The 22,657-nt window shown below is 38.4% G+C and overlaps 1 protein-coding gene across 7 annotated transcripts in view; it reads right to left on the bottom strand.

The window, feature by feature from the left end:
* The window catches only part of abi1a (abl-interactor 1a), a 55,568-nt gene that overhangs the window by 28,811 nt on the left and 4,100 nt on the right, over positions 1-22,657 (bottom strand). For all 7 annotated transcript variants that reach the window (XM_077244213.1, XM_077244216.1, XM_077244212.1 and 4 more), the window contains exon 2: positions 11,735-11,902. In XM_077244213.1, coding sequence (XP_077100328.1) covers positions 11,735-11,902 — 168 coding nt within the window. The remainder of the gene's footprint in view (positions 1-11,734; positions 11,903-22,657) is intronic.

Below are 22,657 nucleotides of genomic sequence, written 5' to 3'. Positions count from 1 at the left end.
ATACATACTGTACATACACACACACACACAATAGATAAATATACACACACAATATATATACTATATATATACATATACTATATATACTAGTGAATTTGGATTTTTATTCAGTCTGTCTGCTGTTTTTTTGTGCAGGTATGTTTAATCTAGCATAATTTCACAAAGCTAAAGTCAGTTTTGCTTTAAATCTTGAAATTATACAATCTAATTTAAATTAAAACAACTGCTCAAGCAACATGTGACATCTTTGTTTGGGTCGTGATTAAAATGCAGTGTGGTTGCCTGTAATTTCAAAAGTCTACAGATATTTATGTTTAAGGCAAGTTAGGCCTGTAATAGAGCAAATGAACAACAAATAAATCGGATTTCACCGCATTTTGACTCGCTCTAAAAAGTATAAACCTTTAATGCACTAATGGCGAACTCTGTTAGAGTAAGACTAAATCAGTGCTAGCCTGCAGGACTTCTGCAGCACTAGAATCAATTGTAACCAAAAAGACAGACAAGGTTTCAGCTGTAAATGTGTATGGACGAAAAATAGATGTAGACTTTACAGAATGGTTGTTAGTGGAATCAGCAGCTCTTTTTTGGAGTAAACTGAGCTCTACATTCAGCAGTGCAGCTGGAGTTGGGGGAAGTGGGAGGGGAGCACAATCTGACTTCATCTCCTTCCTGTAAGCTGAAAACTAGATGTGCTGAAATGTGCGTTGCATATTGCACAATGTGTGTGGGTCCAACTTTATCAAAGGTCCTCAAAAAACCCAATGACATGTTCCATTGTTCTGAAATCAAGTATTGAGAGCGTTCTCCTGACTGACAAGAATTAGGGTTCAACGAAATGCCCGCTTGGTTTCAAACTGGGAGCATTTCAACATCCTATGATGAAGGCCAACCCTGCTGCCAAAACAGTTCAAATGCACACTCCATCACTTTCACATTCATCCCTTGAGCCCTGAATGGCTTTCACACATTGCTAATCAGCATGTGGATCTAACTAATTACAAATCACAGTAGGTCATCTGAATTTGGCAAGACTCTATCTGCTCTACAGTCTTGTGAAGCCAGACTTAAGACAATTGGCATGAAGTCTGGTCCACATTGCAGCTTATTCTAGCCAATAACTACTGACTAATATATAAAACACAGTTGTTGTTTTTTTTTACTTTAGGTTAAGGGTAAGTAAATCTGGTATCAAGTAAACCACACAGATATTGGGAAATTCAACCGTTCTCCATGGATGCATTCATACATTTTGCAAACACTATCAATGTAAATTTAATGTTAAATTCGGGGAAACCTGACTCCTGCACACTGCATATAGCCAGTTAATCAGAATGGAGCATTCTGAGAAAGTGCTTTTTATTTTCTGTGCAATAAGAATTAGACGGTATATGTCTGTAGGTGAGATGTCTGAAGCTGAGATTAGAACAGCAATAGTGTGTGATATTGCTCTAAAAATTTAATTATGAAGAAATTATTCACCTTTCCCATTAACAGAATATTTCAGAAATTATATATGTCAATGTTTAAATACAAGTGGCAATAATCTCTTTAAACTGTAATGGGCTGCACAACATTTTTTTTGGGGGGGGGGGGGGGGGGGCGCTGGGTCTGGGATCATGGCATTGCATTTTTCTGATAAAATTATGATCGCAATTAAAAAAACTATTCCAGCTTTGTTATTATTTTCAAAGCGTCATGAGAGATGGCTGCCTCATGTCTCAAAGCACATTACATTACAATAATAATGAACACAAACAACTTAAAGAGCTCTGATCTGTGCCACCTGACTGCTGCAGTTTCATTTCGCCGTTGATAGTTTTGCCATTGAAACGCAAAAATTTGAATCACGAACCTCTCGGAGTATGACGTAACTGGCTTCCGTCTCTTCCAAATTACAGGAGTTGTGAACGCAGCATCAGCTGTTTGTTTTGGTTCAGGAGGAACTGTAAAGTTGGCTGCTGTTTTGGTTGTGGTGCTCGCTGACTGACGTCTGTCTAACTCTGCATAGCATGAAGCGTGTTTATGACGTGTGATGTTGGTAAGAACAGGATGCGCAGAGGTATAACATTCGTTGACAGGCAGGTAGGACATTGTACCATTGCATTCGGACCAAATGCAATGTTTGGACGAAAATTTTACAGAATGTGAAGAGACTTTCAACCAGCAACAAAAAAAATTTCCTGGAACAAATCACCTACCCTGCCTTTAATATTTTTTTATTTATTTTTACCAGGAAGTCTTACTGAGAAGCGACGAGAATACTTATTGTGCACAAAAACAAACATAAATAATGACTTTCAACTATTCATTTCCTTCTCTGTGGGCCTCTAGTCAGTTAAACTAGTGTAATTGCGTAGAGCTACGTCACACGTAGGCTCACTATTGGCCGACGCTGGTCATGTGTATGATGCATGTGACGTACAACAACAGAAGCTTACGCTGTTACACTAGTGAACTGACTCGAGGCCCACAGAGAAGGAAATTAATAATTGAAATAAAGTCTTTATTTTTGTTTGTTTTTTTGCGCACAAAAAGTATTCTCGTCATTTGATAAACTTAAGATTGAGCCACTTTAGTCACTTGGAGAATTTTAACAATGTCTTTAATAACTTTCAGGCCGGCAAGTTCAATCCCTCAAGAAGCCTATGGACTAGTATGGAGGAGTGATCCAGCTCTCAGATTTCATCAAAAATATCTTAATTCGTGTTCCGAAGATGAACGAAGGTCTTACGGGGTTGGAACAACATGAGGGTGAGTAAATACTGACAGATTTTTCATTTTTGGGTGAACTATCCCTTTAATATCAGTGCATTTAACTGCTAATTATGTATTTTGGTTTAATTTCCCATTTTATAGGCCTCCAGAAAGAGATCGGGACAACCCCCTTGGCCTACCTCAAATTTTAAATTTGATAATGCAGCCGTGAAATGAACTATATTGCAATTTCGTTTATAGCAATTAATTGCAGAGCCCTATAATTTTTAATTCACACTGAATATCTAATGTAATGGTATGCCTCGGATCTTGTGTCTTACAACAGGATGTATCAAGATGCATCACAACTCAACATGAAGTGACTTCACACAGTGTTCACAGAATAATCACGTGAAAGAGCCTTTACTGTGTTATTAGTCATTTAGTAGATAATTTCCTATTTTAAGAAACTCAATGTACAATTTCTACAGGGACGTTACTGGATAAATGTCTTGGTCAAGAGTCTTTCATCACCCTCAGAAGACGACAAGAGGGTGCTTGCTTTGATAGCATTCAAAAATAAAGATATTTATTTAGTAAATCAAATGTAAAACAAAACTACTTAACAGTATTCACTGCACTTTCCCTTTTTAATAAATATTTTTATATATGTTTAGGTTTAGATATTGCACATTAATACTTTAATACTATCACAATGTGATAATAAAGTGTAATTATAATAAGCAGCTTCTGTTCAAAATCATTTTAAACTCTCTGTATGGAAAGTAGCGTGTTAATGGAGTTATTTTGCATTAAAAAGAGTTGTCTTCTCATCACCATTTGAGTGAGAGCAAGACAAGCATGTTCAGAGAGAGAGAGAGAGCGTGAGAGAGAGAGAGCGAGAGAGAGAGCGTGAGCGAGAGAGCGCGAGCGAGAGCAAGAAAGAGCGAGAGAGAGAGAGAGAGAGAGCGAGTGCGAGCGAGAGAGAGAGCGCGTGAGCGAGAGAGCGGGAGCGAGAGAGAGAGCGAGAGAGAGATAGAGAGAGGCCGCATACATGCAAAGATGGTTCAAATGGAAAGTGATGCGCTAGGTTTAAATGCTTGTCTGTAAATGACTGAATATTTTTGGTTAAAGCACCTCTGAATAATTGAATATGTTGACATAAATAACTTGCTAAAAGGAGCATTCAGGCACATTTGACCAGACATGCACGTAGCCATGATATTATTGCATGTACTATTCACAGGAGGACACACACACACATTTATGCACAGACAGCCCACTTGGTTTTACAGAGGGGTCAATGTCATATTTTCTTTTAGTTTGACAGAAACACATTTTTTTTAATCTACCAATATACCAATTTCTTAGAAATGTACTATTTGTATTCATGTTGGTTTTCAAAACTTTTATACTATTTTCGAGCAAAGGTTTAATTTAAATGACTAAAAATGTCACTAAAAATGAGTCAATCAAGTCAAAAATCATTTTTGATAAACCTTGAAAACAATAAAAATCAAGGCCATTTGAAACCAAATAATTGGAAATATATTTAGTTGCACTTTATTTTGCAGTACATGGACTTAACATGCGCTACTGGTTATTATAGCTAGTAAAAAGCACGTGTACAACAGGACTGTAAAATAAAGTGCAATCATATATTTTCCTTAATGTGAAATATAATTCACTTACAAATTAAATTGTGAATTTTGTGGAGAAGCAGCAGACAAAAAGAGAGAGAGGCTTTGATACTGGTCAGACAGACAGTTTCACTTCAGCATCTGACAGGAAAAAAGAAAAAAGTCATTTCAGCAGTTTAACGAAGCGACCCCGGGGTGGCATGGCTTCCGGAAAAGCTAGCTATGCACAAACAGACGGACGTGTTGTGCATATCTGTAGCAACAGTGGCCTGTAGCACACACCCAAAGCAACACACACACACACACACACACACACACACACTTCCACTTTTTGTGGTTATGTCAATAGGATTGCCATGCCAGCATTTAATAATAGAGCAAAACCACATGATTATTTCTGAAATGAGAAACGGACCACACCCTGATGTTCGTGTTACTAGCCAAACATTTTTTTTATATTCATCGTAAGAATTAAAGTCCCACAGCAGGCTAAATAGCTTGTGAACCTGCATTCGTAGCACATAACCAATACAATTCAGGAAAAAACTAACCACTCATGCAACAGAACATGTGGAACAGCTCTTTGGTCGCATATCCAGCGCTAAACGGAAACACTTGGTGACTAAAAGCAAGGACGCAGCTCGGTTAGTTTAGACTGCAGCTCACTAACAACATTCAGGCAAAGCTGAAGGATGAGGACAGGCGCTCCCTTCACAGATTTACGGGTGTGTTATGCTCCATCTGGCTTTGGCTTCTCCGACAGGGTGACCACGAGCATCTGAGAGCAGCTATCTCTGCAGCGAGCCAGATGAACGCTTGCTGTAAGCTATATAAATAGTAACCTCTTCAAGAGTGAGCCTTTACTTTTTAAATGTTTGCAAAAGTATATTAATGTATTTGGTGGCATATTACACAAAAGACTGCAATTAAATTCATCAATGACAAAGTTAAAGACACATCTACATACTGTGCAATCAGGGTCCGAAATTAACTTTTTGGCTCACCTGCCAATGAAAAAATCCACCAGCCAAGCATATTTTTTACCGGCCAAAATAATAAACAGCCTTTTTGTGTCACATATACATTCATTTCAGTACATTTAATTGAGATAAGTATTATGTTGAATGAATAAGAGTACATAGAAGTCAAATCAGAGCAACAAATATAAGACATGGAAGATGTGAGCATGGAACTAGTGCTCATAACAGTACATTTGAAGGTTTTGTAAAACTATCAGATACTTTACCGAAAGTAAACATAAAATTATGTTATAAAATTATATATATACACACACACACACACACACATTTAGCTTTTTTGTTTGTTTGCTGCATGGTAAAAAAAAAACAGTATATATACCCTGTATTTGTTAAATCATGGGGTGCGTCGACACGCGCAACCACACGCGCCTAAAGACATATTTCGCTGAGCAAGCACAATGAAGCAAGGCAAGCGAAAAGAAGTAGCTACTGTGTGGGACCATTTTGACAGAAAGGGGCGACGAAGTTACTTGCAAAATATGCTACGTGGTATTAAAATAGCAGTAGGCCTAGTGCAAGTACAATGCAATATCACTGGCGAAGCAAACATCCACAAGCAAATGAAAGGCGCTTTCCGAAATTGGCCACTCTAGCGAGACGTCATCTCTGTATTCCCGGGACATCTGTGCCATCGGAGATCCAGACTCACCCCACATCATGTAGACATATTACTTTTTTAAGTAAAAACTAGACAAGCTGTGGATTGAGGTAGGCCTGCTATTTTTATTTGACGAAAAAACGTAGTCTGATGAAAAAAAGCGTTTTTTTCAAAGCTTCAAACTGATTCAGTGTTTTCTTTTTGTCATCTTAATTTGTTAATTCTTTAAGTTAAAATAATATATTTAGTGTTGGTCTATTTTGGGTATGGAGAAGGTTCACACACGATTCTTGAGGCACACACACACACACACAAGGTCTCTCGCTCTCTGCAGTGCGCGCGCTACACGGTTTGGAGCACAGTATGAGCGCGCTCTTTCTTTCTCGCTCGCTCTAGATTCCTGGAGATTTGAACTAATTTGCGGGCATCAGGCAGCCGCTATCAATATGCGGGAGACTCCCGAAACTTCCGCAAGACTTTGGATGTCTGGAACATCCACCCGCCAGTGTGGCGGATAGCCTGTTGAGATTTACTCGCCAAACGGAAAATCTACCCGCATTTGGCGCTTGGCGGGTGCTAATTTCGGACCCTGTGTGCAATGGATGCAAAATACATAACTCCTCAGTGAAAATGAACCTCACTGAAAATGGACTCTATATGTGGACTATCTGACTATAAATTCTTACAGTACTATACGAGAAAATACTCAGAGAACACTGATTTAAGCTTTCCAAACAGTAAAAATAAGCCTAATCTACTGAAACAAATAACATCTCTTTTCACTCCTGTGTGAAGAATAAGGTTTATATACCCAGGTTAGAAATAATAAAGTGAATAACATAAGTGAAGTTGAGGAATCGACTGAGGGTAGTTTACATCACTTCTACTGAGCACTAAAATTATACTGTGCCCTCAATGACTCTCTCTTCTTCTACTTGTCAATACAGACAGCTGATTTGTGCACATATTGCGTTGGAGACTTCTACTCCAGAATCAAAACACTGTAAGACAACATCAGGTTACGAGGAGTCTAAACAGCACCCTAATGCAAGGATGCTTGTATTCACAATGCTTGTGCTTTTTCTTTGCCAAATAGATTGAAGTCTTCACACTGAGTAACACATTGGAGAGTTGTTGAGCTACTCTCTGTATCTCTAGCGATTCTGAAGAGGAATAAGAAGTTTCAGAGACTTGCAGGTTGTGAGGGAAGCATGGAGTTGGGAAAGGTTATACGATTGAAGAAACCCCCTAATGTAACCTAATTAGTTGTCACAATTCACTCATAATCTCATTCCCGAGTGACACATTTTGGCCAAACTGTATTGTCAGGAAACAGAGGGAGAGCAGGTCTTCCCTACAATCTCATCTCTGGCACTCCATTTCCTGTTTGGATGAAGCTCATCTGCCAAGAGCACACTCAGGCAGACAGTCAGGAGAGATGAAGACAGAGAGATTCCAGAAGAATTTGTAGTTGATCTTGCGAACTCAAAGTGGGGGGCTAAGTTACACTTCACATATAACAACCAAGTATGCAGAACTTCCCAGCGGGGGCATTCTGCAGCGAAGTACCATACACTATAAACTTGCACTTTGGTGATAATGATTAGAGATCCATCACAAAACAGAGCTTGTAGTTTATTAGAGTCTATAAACATGTTTGAGGAATGCAAAAACTTTGCTAAATTGCGGACAACTCAGAACTTTGAATTCTTACTTGAAAATACTCAATGACCGACATGGAACTTGTAAAGTTGGCATGGATCAATTAAACCCAACTTTAATGGAAAACAGGAGATGGTAAGCCCCGCAGAGGTTTGCATGACTTTAATTCAAAACAAGGCTTCATTCACCCCAAAGGAAAGCATATTTATTCTTTCTGAATCATTCATACCCTCCTTAGGCCCCGGTCTTAACATGGACTCCATCTTCTGTTCTCAGTCTTGACTCTGAATCAACCTACTCTTGATGTTTGGACTTGGACTCAATTAAGTTGGTCAGGAACACAGCATGACGCAAACAAACAGCAGACGCTTTTTTACAGCTCCATGAATCAAAACAATGAGCTTATGCTGCGTTCACGACATTGTAACTGTAATTACGAGATGAGAACCAGTGACATTCTATCAGGAGCTGTTCACGTCCTCAGACTCAAATTTGTGTTTTAATGTCAACACTTTCAATGCCAAAATGAATCTGCAGCAGTCAGGTGGTACAAATCCAAGCTTTGTAAGTTGTTTACGTTCATTATTATTTAAATGTTATGTGCTTTGAAAAATGCGGTAATTTAACTCCGTCTCCTGTCTTGTGATGCTTTGCAGACTCTGCTGTGTGTTCATGTGTTTAGAAGGAGGCATGGCTTTAGAGATGCTCTGAAGGGAGGGTGGAATATTATGCTTTCAAAGCTAGCTTGCTTTGTTAGCCTCTCCGAAATTAGTTAATAGGAGATCAGTTGCTGATGGGGTAAGCATTAAACCATATCTAAGCATGCTGCTTCAGAACTCCACTCAGAGCTGCCTTTAATTAGTCATCTCTCTAGTTCCTCAGATGCAACAGGCAAAAACAGATTTACTTGCAGCTATGAAGAGAGACAAAAACAAAAAATGAGACTCCAAGTGTGTTGCCAAGTCTTTAGCTGGCCAGACAAAGCACGGACTGTTCACAGTCTCTCAGCAGCCACTTCATGCACTGGTCTAGGTAGCAGCACTTCAGCCTCCCACACTCAGGGTCAGTGCCGGCTCCAACAAGACAGATTCGTGATAACAACTCAGAACATTCAGTGTAGAGCTGTGATGAAAACAATGAACTCCAGACCTGGCATGCTGGCCCATTAGTCTGGTGCACTGATGTTCTAATTTAATTTGGCCACATGCTGGCAATGCAGTCCGTCTAATCGGCAGTCAGAGGAAAAGGAAAGAGTGAGAAATGCTGTAAAGACGGGAACATCCTCTGTCAGCAAAGCTCTAGGTGTGCCTCAGCTGAGAGATTAGAGCCACTTTATAGCCATTAGTCACCTTCCAGTAGAGCAGCGCAGTCATGACTGATCTGTGGAAATCAGCACTGAAGGAACTTTCACACTTGGTTCGATTGCCTGTTCCGACCCAGAGTTCGATTGCTCCCCCCTCCCCCTGATGGACTGTGTTCACATTATATTATTTGCATCCGAACCGCGGTACGCTGGCGTCATCAAGCTGCAGCTGGCACGTAATCGTATTGCTTGGAAACTTCTCCTTTTTTTACCGTTGAGCTTCCAGTCTTTCTGAGCGAGTCATGTATTTTCAGATATTGCTGTCAGAGTTGTTTTACCTTCACGTGACATTGATCCGGTGTTCTTTCCCCTCGTTTTCCCCTCGTTTTCAGGTGCTCGTTTACCTTTTTTTGAAAATGTCAGCATTTTTATGTTTTCCAGTTTGGTTTTTATGTTTTCGTCAGCCCATACATCTAACAAGGTTTCAATTTCTTCTGATGACCAAAGTAAACCCTTTCCGCTCACCTTGAAAGTGACTCGTGTGCGACTAACGATTGTCCTGTCGAACACATTATATGTCATTGATAGTGGTTCACTTCCGCGTTTTGGTGCGATTGCATTCATATCAGCAGCGAACCGTACTGGAGTTCACATGAACCGTACCCCAGACCACCCTTTTCAAGTGGACTCGAGTACGGTTCATACAGAGTTGAATGACCAATGTCAGTTTGTCTAAAATATAGGAGTGGGTATCTTTAAACACTATGCAATTCAATTCCTTTTAGTCAAATGCAAAATGCAGGGACTGCACTGAGTTCTGACTGAAATTGGTTCTCTATGACAGGGGTGTCCAATTCTGCTCCTGGAGGGCCACTGTCCTGCAGAGTTTAGCTGCAACACACCTGCCTTGAAGTTTCTAGTGATCCTGAAGACCTAGATTAGCGGACTCAGGTGTGTTTAATTAAACTCTGAAGGTGGCTCTCCAGAACAGGATTTGACACTACTAAACTGAGATGTTGACAGGTTTTGAGCTGCACATGAGCTTCCACTCATTGTTGATGTAATGTGCAGTAGTAAAGGACAATGAAACATTATGGCACAAAATCCTGATTGCCGTATAAATTCATCATGCTCTTTCCAAACTTGGTGAAAGTTTAGATACTTGAGTTTTTTTTGTGTCTGAGATTGGCACCAAGCAAAGCATACCATTCTATCTGTGAGCAATTCAGAATTGTGATGCATCACTGAATAAGTTTTCCCCCACCTTTAGTACAACATGCTACAACAGAAAGCTTGCTCACAGACAGCACCCTGTTTTCAACATAAATGTCCTATTATTCTCATCTCCATCTTTGGAGAGAATCATGATTGACTCTGTAAGTGAAGGGTGTGTGTGAAGAGCTGGACGTGAGAACAGCCCTCTGTTGACCATCTAAATAAGCCTGTCTTACAGCCATTCATAAAGCCCACTGTGATTCCCAGACACGCTTATGAATGGAGACGAGATCGGAAAATACGCTCCACTGTACCCCAATCAAACCCATCAACATCTGCAGATTAAAATTCTAATGTGACTGGCAGATTATATCAGTCTAATAATTCTGGTTTTAGCACTTCACTGTGGGCAGTGTTTGTGCTATGAGGGTGAGAAAAACAGAATTGGTGTTTGTCAAATAAGAGATCGAATTTTAAGAATCCTCAGATGGTTGAAGGTCTTGCTGACACTGTCATAGGAAGCTGAACCTTCCCACAATTCTGAGTGATGGGCAAAACAATAGTTTAATTCTTCGTTAAGCTCTTTTCAAAAGCCTAGTGAGCTGCCTTCTTAGACAGCACCAAACCTGCTGCAAACAGACAGCAGAATATTTATTCAATTCAATACCAGAAAGCATTGTAATGAGCTCAGTGAAAAGACTAAACATTTAGTCATTCAGCAGAAAAAATTGGACTATTTTACCTGATTTTTTAGATGTTTTACGTACTTTTATATTTATTACAGCAGCAAGCCGTTAGCTTAGCAACATGCTAACTTCAGACTCTATTGAAATTAATAGTAAGTCAAGTTGCTATCTATGAACAGAATTCTAAATAAGTCACTTTTGAGATTATATAACTGTAAGGACCATACAAGATCGTAATGCAGTTCACTATGTTTTGGAACAGAGATAAAGTCCTTAGCTGAAGTTAATGATGAATCAGTGTGATTCTCTAGTCCTGATCAATGTAACGAATTACTCGCTGCTCAGATAAACTAACCTTGATCATTCAAACCATTCAAAATAATATATAATGCAATGATCTGAATAAACACACTTTCTCCTAAAGAAAAGTTATAAAAATAATATTCACATTCCTAAGTAGGGATTGGCTGTATGATGAAAAGCTTATATGACGGTATAACAATATCAGATAAGGAAGACTACTTTGTTCTAAATATCAACATGGCTGTCTTATGACCATAGGTTGCAGAGGTTTTTTTTTTATTGGCAGCAGAAACTGGTGGGTTTGACTGAAGCCAGCCATGACTTCAGCAGCTAACAGCACCATATGGAAGTGAGATGAGGTTTACACAAGGACTCTGTGGGAGAGTTTTACGTCTCCATGATGACTGCATAGAGACGCATTCAAGAAGAAGCAAGAGAAACGGGGGGCAAAAGAGGTGAACAGAAACAGATATTAACTAGTCAGTCACTGTGAGAGACAGACACATGCTTAATGAAAACTCTAGACGGACATGACAAAGCAAGGGAAATGAGATTGAGAGAGAGAGATATTAAAAATGAACATTTCTGACCTGAGATATGTGGTTAATGGAGGACTCCATCCTGCGCAGCTGTGAGGCCTGGATATCCAACAACTGCAGGACATTGTTGGCTAAGGCATTGATCTGATAGGCCACGCTCGCCAGGGACTGGGTGGTGTAGGCTTTGGTCTCCTCCAAGGCTTTCCTCTTATCCTGTGCCTGAAGGTCAAGGTCAGAAAAACATACATTTTAATTCACATTTTCACCAAAAACAGCAATCGCTTCAACCTATACACAGTCTCAGCCTTAGAGAGCAGAGCACACCCACGGACAGTAAACTGCAAACAAAAATAACCAGCTAAAAGCATCCATTCCAATCTGACTGCCAGGTTTCTATGTAACTTCTGGAAGATTGCACAAGTTTTAAATCCTTCTGTGGAAAACAAAGTCACATTTACAAGGTACCAGGATGCTTTAGTAAGCAAAAGTAAATCACTGGATTTGACTGGAGTTTCGTTTGAGTTTGCTAAGGTAGTTTGCGAGCAAACCCGATGTGAGTGTACCCAATTTTTACAGATTCACAATTTTCAACAAGGGGGTTAGGTTCCACTAGGGGCCTTTGATTATACTGTGAAATACATCACATATTTAATAAATAAAGTTAATAAATGAAGTTAAACAATGAAATTAAATGGATACAATTGAAATTGCAAAAAAAACTAGACAATTTCATGAATATTGTTATAACATTAATAATATTAATATAATAATATAATAATATATACCTTTGTATATATTAAAATTAAAATGTATCTAGTATTCTGTCCAAAGCTGTAAACACATTTTCTCATATTTTTGTTCTTCATATGGGATATCTCTTTATATCAGACAATTCAACCAAAAATAAATGGTATGAAAAAAAATATATATACTTGTCTTAACTTTCACCTATATCACATATGCTAGACTAAAAATATTTTAAATTTAAACAACTCGAAAACTGTTGTGAAACTAACAGAATAACAGAATCTGCCTCAAACACAACCCCACAGAACCGAAACTTAGTTTTTAAATGTGGTATTTTCTCAGTTCTCGAATTGGCCTACCTCTGTGGTTAACCATGATCTAACTTAGGTAAACTATCACTCATGCAAGGTCTTCAGTGAAAGGACTTCAAAACCTGACACACATGCAGATAAAACATTAACAAAAACCTGCAGTGAGGAGGGATTTCGATATTGCAAGTTTGTTTCTACTTTTAAAAAGTAACTGTCCTTACCGGTGCCCGAATTTGTGTACACGATATACTATTCACGACCTAGGAAGCTAGGGAGCTGATTGAGACGCACGTCTGTATTAAATACATGAACATACAAAAAGACATTTAACCATGGGGACTACTGTACAGCTCTGCATTCTCCATTGTAAATTATGTGGTGAAGGTATGCAATAATATTGGTTTACAGATGTTTCACTGAAAAATGGAACAGAGCTGTTCTTAAGTCAAAAGTTATGCTATTTTTAGCAAGGGTTTGGCAAGGGCAATGGACATTGTTACACTAGAGATCCACTTCCCAGAGTCTTGCTTTAAGAACCATAGAATTCACACATACTGGAAGGGTTGAAAATAAATGTGTCTCCATCTAGCCTACACAGTAGTTCAGGGTGCTCACTGAAAACCAACTCAAAGCTTAACATTTAAAACCCTGTCCACATGTCATACAATCCAGGCTTCATTTTAATGGTGCTGAACAAAATGTGTAAATAGGATCCAACATTCTCCACAGACAACTTAAAAAAGATTGAAAGTGCCATAAAGGCAGGTTGTAATCTCATATCTCTTAAACAAAACATTTGGCCTATTTCCAGTCTGGATGTACGGTTCTATTATCATTCTGCTTTATGGCTGTTCTGTTGATTGAATTTTACATTTGATGCGTCTGTAGCTAAATCTCAAAGTTCACATCTGGCTAACAGAAATGTACATAAGTAGGCAAGACACTAAGGACAAGACTAGGGAATTTCTACGGTTTGAAGAAGAGAGTCTCCAAAAGTCTCCAATAACACCAGAAAAAGTTGTTAGATTTGTCGCTAGTCGCTTTTTTGAAAATGTGTCGCTAAAGAGACAAGACAAAGTCGCTAAGTTGGCAACACTGCCGAGTGAAGACCGTGCACCGCGCGAGCCACAACAGAACACGGTATCTGCGCCACTGATCGCTGCGGCAACGAGCACTTTGATCACTTGATAAAAAAAAAAACAATTCAGCGCTATATCGCCTCTTATTTAACAAATGAACAAAATGAATGCTCTGGGTTAACTGGAGATGTTTTTATTTATTTGTATTGGTACATTTGTGCCGCGAGATGTTTCAAAAGTGGTGGTGGTATTCTATTTTTTTTGATCTGACATAGTTGGTTCCTCAACTACATCAGATTCAGATTCAGATTATTTTATTTAATGCCATGTCAACATTCAAAGCTATTTTCATGGCAAAAATTCAATTATAAAAATACAAATATCATGTAAATACAAAAAAAGAAAACAAATATAAACAAGAAGTCATTTTATACAATATATATTTTTAAATGAACATATGATAAAAAATCCAAAACCGTTTCAGGCGTAATCTCATTAAATATGTCCTTTAATGAAGTAACTTCATAAAAGAGCATTCTGCTCAACTACATCAGACGTTCATAATAATAACAGAAAAAAAATTGCCATAGTTTTGTCCTTTTATCAGTAGCCAGTTTTGGTGTAACAAGTTGTACATTTTGTTGCCAATTAGTAAATGTAGTGGGTGTATTAAGAGGCTACAATTTCCAAATATGCCTAAGTGTAACTTGATCCCCTCCCATTAGGCTGATCTGATGTGTGTTGGTCTGCCTGACCCCTCTTTGTTTGGAATAATTTAATGTTACTCTGCCTTATTTGGGAAAGCTGGCCTACAGTAGCCTTAAGACATCTCATTTTCTAAATACAATTAAATAAACACATTTCTACAAATGGTGCAAACTCTGCTAGATTATAGATAAAAGATTCCCATTCCCCTGCCATTCTGTGATCGGCAAACGGCAGATCATGATTTTGGTGATCGGTAATCGGTGATCGGCCCGAAAAATGCTAATCGGAGCATCTCTAATTATCACAATAAATGTCAAATCTTTATTTATTTTAAATGAAAGTCCTCAGCTTCGCGTCGGGGTCCTGATCACCCTGACGGTTTTTTCTGAGATAACAACCATGTACATTATCCCTTACTTATTTGCTGACGCAACTGTCACTTTCCCGATCAGGCCAGAGCTGCATCATGAAACTTAAGCATTTGCACGTTTTTAATCCTTGCCATTTTATGTATTCAAGCGCAAGCAGACGCAAAAGAGAACTCAATTTAATATTGTGAGAAGTTCTGTTTGCGCACACATCCCAAGTGCTTGCCCAGAAACCTGCTTCTCGAACATACATCTGTCAAATGCTGAATTGAGCTCTTTCACGTCTTCTTGCGCTTGATTGGACATATTCACACAAAATGACGTCAAACAATGCCGCCTCGGTGAGTATCCTAGTAAACATAGTCTGTTATATCTTAAGTGAACATAAACAGTTAAGACAAAAGACGCATGTGGAACATTATATTAGATCCGTGCAGCTCTTAAAGAGACAGCAGCCTAATAAAATTGGTGCTGCAGTGCTATTTTACATTTGATTATTCATTTTCTCTACCTGAAATTACTGTTAGACTTACCTGAAAAACATGAAAAGTAGTGTTTATTTTATATGTATGTTTGTTTTATTGTATTTGTGCTATTGCTCGTAATTTGACTGTTTGTTCTTATTTTATTACTTACAGTTTACTTGTCTTTAACAATACTTGAAATGTATATGAGTTAGGCGGGCTAGTAGTTTTTAGTCTCACAACCTTATTTATTAAGGATATGGGTCAAAAACAAAGACTAGGCCTATTTGATTTATTTATAACTTTTTTGTGGTGGGGCCAGTAGATTTTTTTTTATTATCCTAAATCCTTAATATTTTTGTGAAAACCATTACACATTTTTTCAGGATTCTTTGATGAACGGAAAGTTCAAAAGAACAGCATTTATTTAAAATAGTATTTACTGATGGTAGTGTACGAGTTAGTTTCTAAGAATTTTAAAGTAGATTTTTTAAATAATCATGGACGATCATACTTGTCGTTAGCCAGTGGATCTGATTCTTTAAGACACCAGACTGTGGGAGCTGATAAGGCAAATGTGTGTTGGTTGGCGTAAGAGAAATGGCCTTGTCAGTAACAGGAGTCATTTGTTCTGATCCAGCTGTTACATTTCTTTCCATATTTGCTCTTACAAAAACATCAATAACCTTCTAGCCTTCTTGTGGGACCCACAATGCACCAATCTCACATTAGCCCATCAAGGCTAAACGGGCAGTTTTTTTTTTAGAAAAACAGCTTTATCTGAAGGACATTTCACACAGATACAATGTTTGATTGGCATCTTCAGAAATCTCCAAAAACTTCCCACGAAGCAAAAAAGGCAAACTCCCAGTCCCACAAGACAATGGCAACAATCTCTTTTTATCTCTTCCACGGTCACAGGCACAAACACACAGAAATAAGAAAGGCAGAAGGTGCAGAAGAGAAAGACATCTCTTCCTTGTGGAACGAGCGATAAAATAATTGTATGGTCATAAAATTCTTAAATATCTTTAATGGTATTTTATGGTTAAGTATTAATACAATTTTTAAGAGGTCTTAAATCGTGATATGGTTTAATTAGATTATTAAACTTCGATTACTTGAAAACTTCAAAATAATTAAATTACTTAAATAAAAATTAATGATGCACGGTCAAAGCGAAAATGTGGCGCTGTTGCACATTCTAGGCATGCCGTTTCAGAGCCGTTCACCATCACTGAATACTGCACATTTCTGCCAAGCTAATACTAATGATCTACTGTTGATGATGAATCATGACAATGTTTACCTTATGGTGTTTGTACTGTAATATGTTTTAGTTGGTTGTAAGAAAGCATATTTTCTCATGTTTGAATGTGCAGCTAGAAGTATTAAAGACTACAAATAAATTAAAGTGTTTTGCTTGTACATAAAGAAAAACAAATTATTGAATACATTTTCATTGCGCCCTTAAGTTCTTTTTGTACTCTTAAATTTTTCAAATTAGAAAAAAAAGAAAGATGTCAAGCCCTGTACCTACATAATTAAAACCTTTAAAAATTACCTTTAAGAAAATTCACATTAAAACGGAAACGTACCACCAACAAATTGCTGAAATTCCTAAGACAATATCCTGTAAACAGTGTGACGTCTATTGACAAGATAAGAGCAAACATAAAGGATTTACTTGACCAAGCACAAGGCCAGACGAACATACCATTACAAGTAAACACTGCAGTCCTTTATCTTAAGTTTAAGCTGAACCTAAAACATTCTTCAACCTTCATCTCCACGACTTCCATGAAAGGAATCATAAGATAGGTCGGCTGTTCCTGGTTCTGAGTGCACAGGAAGGAAAAGCCTACGTTTCCTCCCTTGAGTCAGAGTATCAGGAGAGATGCTCCACCCAACACACTGGTGGAGACCACAGGAAGAAACAGTAACTCTTTTGGACACTTTTGTTGGACATAATCAGCTCTGAGGCACAGTACTGTCTTGGACGGTGGAGCCAAGTATCTTGGCACGCTTACAAGAACCTACAATTAATTCCTTTCTGTCCTAGAAGAACAGTCTGTGATGGGCACTCGGTAAAACACTCAAGGTTTAGCTTGCAATGAGTTCATCTTCATGCTGAAGAACAAGTCAAAACACTCTGAGGAGCTCTGTTTGGATTTCCTGTAGTGCTGACAGCCCAGCTCACGCTGCTCTAATACATATCCTGAGGGAAATGTACTCGGAAGATCAGGTGAAAAAAAATGTTAGGAATGTCCTTTATTAACACTGTGTAACTCTTATGAAGAATCCCCCTCTGCTTTGCTCTCCTGTTTGTGAACGCAATCGTATAAGACAGTTCTGGGAGGTGATAATAACAAACCACTTTGACGACAGACTTTGCTTAGGCATTTCAGATGCTGTGCAATGAGATCGGTCCGCTGGATAGTCCGGTTATGCCGTCCTATCGCAAAGTCACGTTTTTTCTGATGCGCATCGAGGAATTTATTCTGTAATGTGCTTCCATCGTAGTTTATGGACATGTTTTCAAATCAGATAAAAAAACGTAAAAAAAGCACATTGGTCGCATATGTTTTGTTTTTACAAATTATTAAATTAGTCATTCAGGCAACCTACCAACTCATTTTTAAAAAACAAATATGCATTTTGCATTTAGCATTCTGCTTAAGGCAAGTTCACACTGTCCCAACAAACTCCCTGCAAACATTCTGCTGGTTGTTTGATTTAGAATGTCAGGAAACATATTGTCATTTTCACACCAACCCAACAAACACCAACAGCCAGGGTTTAACCACACTGACTCATCCAATTTGGTATTCATTAAGGCAGTGTGAACTAGCCTTGTCACAGGCTTAGTTTAGGCTTAGAATCCAAAAATTCATATTGCATCAACATTTACTCAAGCCTGTATTACTTTTTTTTCACCATGAAGTAAGAAATGAAAAGTTATGATGAATGTCCACGCTGCTCCTTTGCAAAACTAAAGTAAATGAAAACTGGATTCTAGAAATTATTCTCAAGCCTGACAATACACGATATAAATGTCATAAAAATGTAATCTTTCAAAATGAAAGTTTATTCAACCTTTAAACACACACACACACACACACACACGCACACACTAGTGCAAAAAATGTCCCCAAAATGGCTAAACATTAAGCTTTTAATTGCCTCAACCACAAATGATTGGTATGGAAATTAGCTAAATTTAAGCAAATGCACTACTTAAAAAAACAATGCTCTCTCAGAAAACCATCAACGACAGATTGAAGTTTTTGGCAGAATATGGGAAGTTGTGGGAGTGATGAATCACAATGAAACAAGTTGCATAACGTTTAGTCTTTAGGTTAATTAAAGACTTAAGACCAATGTTTTACAATACATTTTTTTTTACAGTGACAGTAATTTATTAATTTGTCTAGGAAGTGCACAGCAATCATGCTGAATCTAACTGGTATTTACCATTTCACATAAAAAGCGAACATGCACCTGCCATTTATTTGCAAGAATGCACAAAACAACTCCATGAAGGCTTAAAGTCCGAAGCTTTACACATTTAGAAAAATATTGATCAAATATCATATGTTTACATGACATTTCTTTAGAAAGAGTATTTCTATTAATTGTCCAATTATAGAAATGATGTGATCTGAGCGAGGTCCCGTCTCACTACTGTTATCCTTTCAGCCAGAGCAACAGAGGGAGCTCACAAACAGAAAATAGGAGCTATGAGTTATGAGTTAACCGAAGTGCATGTTTTTTATGACATACAGTATATGCCGACTCATTAGTCCGGTATTAAAAAAGGCACAGGGAAGAGACAGATGTAACCGGAAAACAAATAAATACACGATTATAATCATATATGATTTGTCTACGTTCTTCAAGCAGTCTTTGGTATTTTCCAGAAACATGTTTATTATCGCAATGGTTATCAAGTAGCCTGTAGAATTGCACAGAAATACATTTCTGCCTCATACAGTGATCAAAATCCATAATAGATCGTAAGGAAGTTATTTCAAACACTCGCTGGTGTCTGAAAGTGAGTTTTGAGCTTAAAATGATTTACATGTTGAAGTTGGCTTGTAGCCTGAGATAATGACATGGGAAATGAGCAGCGGTGTAGCGGTCTCCTGACTCCGCCTTTGTTCATGACCACTCCTCAAGCCCGTTGGCCCGCTTTGGACCAAGGTATTCGACAGGCCTAAAACCCCTGGCCGTTGGCCCCGAGGAAGCCCTGATGAGGCCCTATCAAGCCCCGAAAGTGCTAGAGGAACCTCGACTGTCCCTGGCACGCACTAGTCTACTAGCACACTCGCTTTTGGCCCGGCAGTGGAAACACGGCTATTGTGTGGAGAGCGCTGCTGGTATTGGTGAGATACTTTACTGTGAAAAGTCAATTAATGCTTTGGATTACAGGAGAATATTGCAGAATGGCTTGCTTCTCACAATTGAAAAGTTTTCTAAAGAGGAATTATCAGATGTTATTTTCAACAAGATGCTCCTGCCCTAAGTTACTTTATCTACAGTATTTGTGCAAATCTTGTTAATTTCCTTACCAGTGATTTGTGATTAAAATGGTTAAGACCATTAGAAGTCCACTAAATATTTTGCCTTCGCTCATTTTGTGTGTTTGTGTGTGGGTATATGATATTAATGCAGTGCTTAGCATAAGTGAACACACCCATGCTAAAGTTGACTAATAAGAGGAATAAAAAAATCATCTTTTGGAAATTGATCTTAATGACTTAATTTAAAAAATGAGGAAAAATACAACCTTTAAGGACACCAATTTTTTTGTCAATGAATAATGTATCGTAAATTAATAAATGTTCTTCCTTAAAATACAGGGTGCATAAGTCAGGGCTCCCTATGTTAAATTCCCATTGAGGTAGGAATTTTTTTTTAAAGGCCAATTATTTCATGGATCCAGGATACTATGCATCCTGATAAATTTGGACTTTGGAATTAAAATATTCCCACATCATCACATACCCTTCACCATACTTAGAGATTGCCATGGTTTTATTTCAGTTAGCCTAATAGCTGGTTTGATTTGCATTGAGAGATGATCTTATGGAAAGTACCCCAAGCCAATATATATATATATATATACATAAACACATACATACAAATAAGTGTTTTTTGTATCATATTTGATAAATCAGGCTTAAATGACTCATGCTAGAGGAGAATATGTAGCTCATACTCAAGGAGGAAAAAAAGAGTTCGAAGTGTATGTCCTTTGTGTCAATTCTTTCAAGCAAAAGAACAGATGGAAGTCAAGGCCAAAGAAGCAGGGTTGTAATTACAGGCCTCTTTAATCTGTTATGGCCACTGTAATCGCCATGTCTGATCACAGGAAGGGGCATTTTAGAGCGACTCCCACCCGAGTGCATGCTGGTTCGCAAACTGCCTGGGTTAAGGGACAGCCTAGGATCTCCTCCAGGAAAAATAATGAGTATTTGTAGGATCTACTGATGTGGTTTTGCTAGAGGATGCCAGTGAGAAAAAGGATTATGGTCTTGTGGCGTAATCTAGGTACTGGCATGAGCAATGCTAACGCCACTTTCCAGGACATATGTTAGGCGGAGCTGAGCTAGCCGTGGTAAAGTCTCGTCTCTCGCATGATAACTGCACTAGCCTCTGACCTCGATTCCGTAACCAGAGACATCTGGGGGGGTTATTGTGTCCATTTCCATGGCAACCCTCAATGACACCCAGGCACAATTTAAACATACAGTTGCCCCAAAAAGTAGTTGGATGCTTAAACCACATTTAAATACATGTTACAAAAATGTTGAGTACCCAATTCTGTATATAAATTGAGTACCCAACACCACTGAATGATCTCACTAAATCCATCAGAGGGGTTACTGACTCAACATCTGACTCACTCAATGAACTGCAAGTCATTCCTTTCAGTCGGTCTCGAAAGGAAGCAAGTTTACAATGGGTGCAATGTTAAAAAGTTAAAAACTGTCAAAGTTAGCAATGGTCTGGCTAGTCAATTAAGAATATGATGATGAGCAAGGCATCCAAGCCCTGCAAAAGAAAAGCCCAGGCTGAGGTAGACAGTGCCCATGATATGACAATCACCACCCTTATCCAGACTCACTGACTCATCGACGAGAAGCAAGCCACACCTATGATGGCCACGGAACAAACATTTAAAAAGCTAAAACACACATAACCTCAAGTCTGGCTCTAAAGTATTTTACAACTTTTATCTGAGAATTCTGAATGTTCTCACAGCACTGTCATGCACAGAGGAAATGATTTAAAAACCACATCGGCCAAAGTGGTCAAGTATGAAAAAGAATCCAGGTCACTATCTATGCTTATTATTAGATAGCTAATAATAGTCATGCCTCAGTAGTTGAACACTTATTAAGAGAAAAAAAAAAAAGAAAAAAAATTTTTCATCCATTTTATAACTAGTTTTCCTACTATTGTGGAAAAAAATACTATTTTCACTGTAAAAAAAAAGAAACGAAAAGGAAGATAATGAACAAAAAAGCGATGTGTACACATACAAAAGTTTTCCGTAAAAACTGACGTATATGTTGGGCTTAATTCTACCATTTTCATAGCAACGGCATCATTCGAAACACACTAGCATCATGATGGTGACTTCTGCACAGACAGCCTAGTCACATACTTGTAAAATAAAACCAAGGACATTTGTATTTGACATATCTAGTGCTACATTATCTACATATCTAGTCTTTTCACTTTTCAAGTTCTGCTGTAGGCCTTTTATATCACACTAAAATCAGACTTATTGTTCTGTACACAATACCAACATCCTCCACAGAGAAGCCATGCTGGATCAGTGGGCAGCAATCTTCACACTTGTCCTATTATATAGAAAACCCAGGTCTGCAGTGCACTTGGTTTGCTGAAGACAGTGCTTGAGTCATGTAGGGCAGAACGCCGGGAGACTGCTAACAAGTACCATTGAACTGGCCCAGCCCAACAGGAGAAGAGCACCTAAACTCAACAGAAAACCAGCCAGGAAATGGAAAAACTAAAAATGACCGTTGGAACAAACATCAATACATTTTAGTACCAGAGCACTTGCTTGACTTTACTTAACTTGTGATCAATTTCATATTTGTGCGCATAGCAGTGGTGGTCCACCAACTGTTCAAGCCAGGTGGTGTGTGTTCATTAATGCATCCTTGTCAGAAGTCAACCTGTCCACGGAGGTTACAGAAGCACGCCGTCTTGCATTCCAAAAGAGGAACTGTTGATGGCCAAACATGCAAATTGGGCTCTGGAG

The sequence above is a fragment of the Siphateles boraxobius genome, unplaced genomic scaffold (assembly GCF_051911475.1).
Source record: "Siphateles boraxobius isolate OS27281-9 unplaced genomic scaffold, OSU_SipBor_1 26, whole genome shotgun sequence".
NCBI lineage: Eukaryota > Metazoa > Chordata > Actinopteri > Cypriniformes > Leuciscidae > Siphateles > Siphateles boraxobius.
The sequence above is the reverse complement of the archived record's forward strand: the minus strand, read 5'-3'. Positions and strand labels throughout refer to the sequence as shown.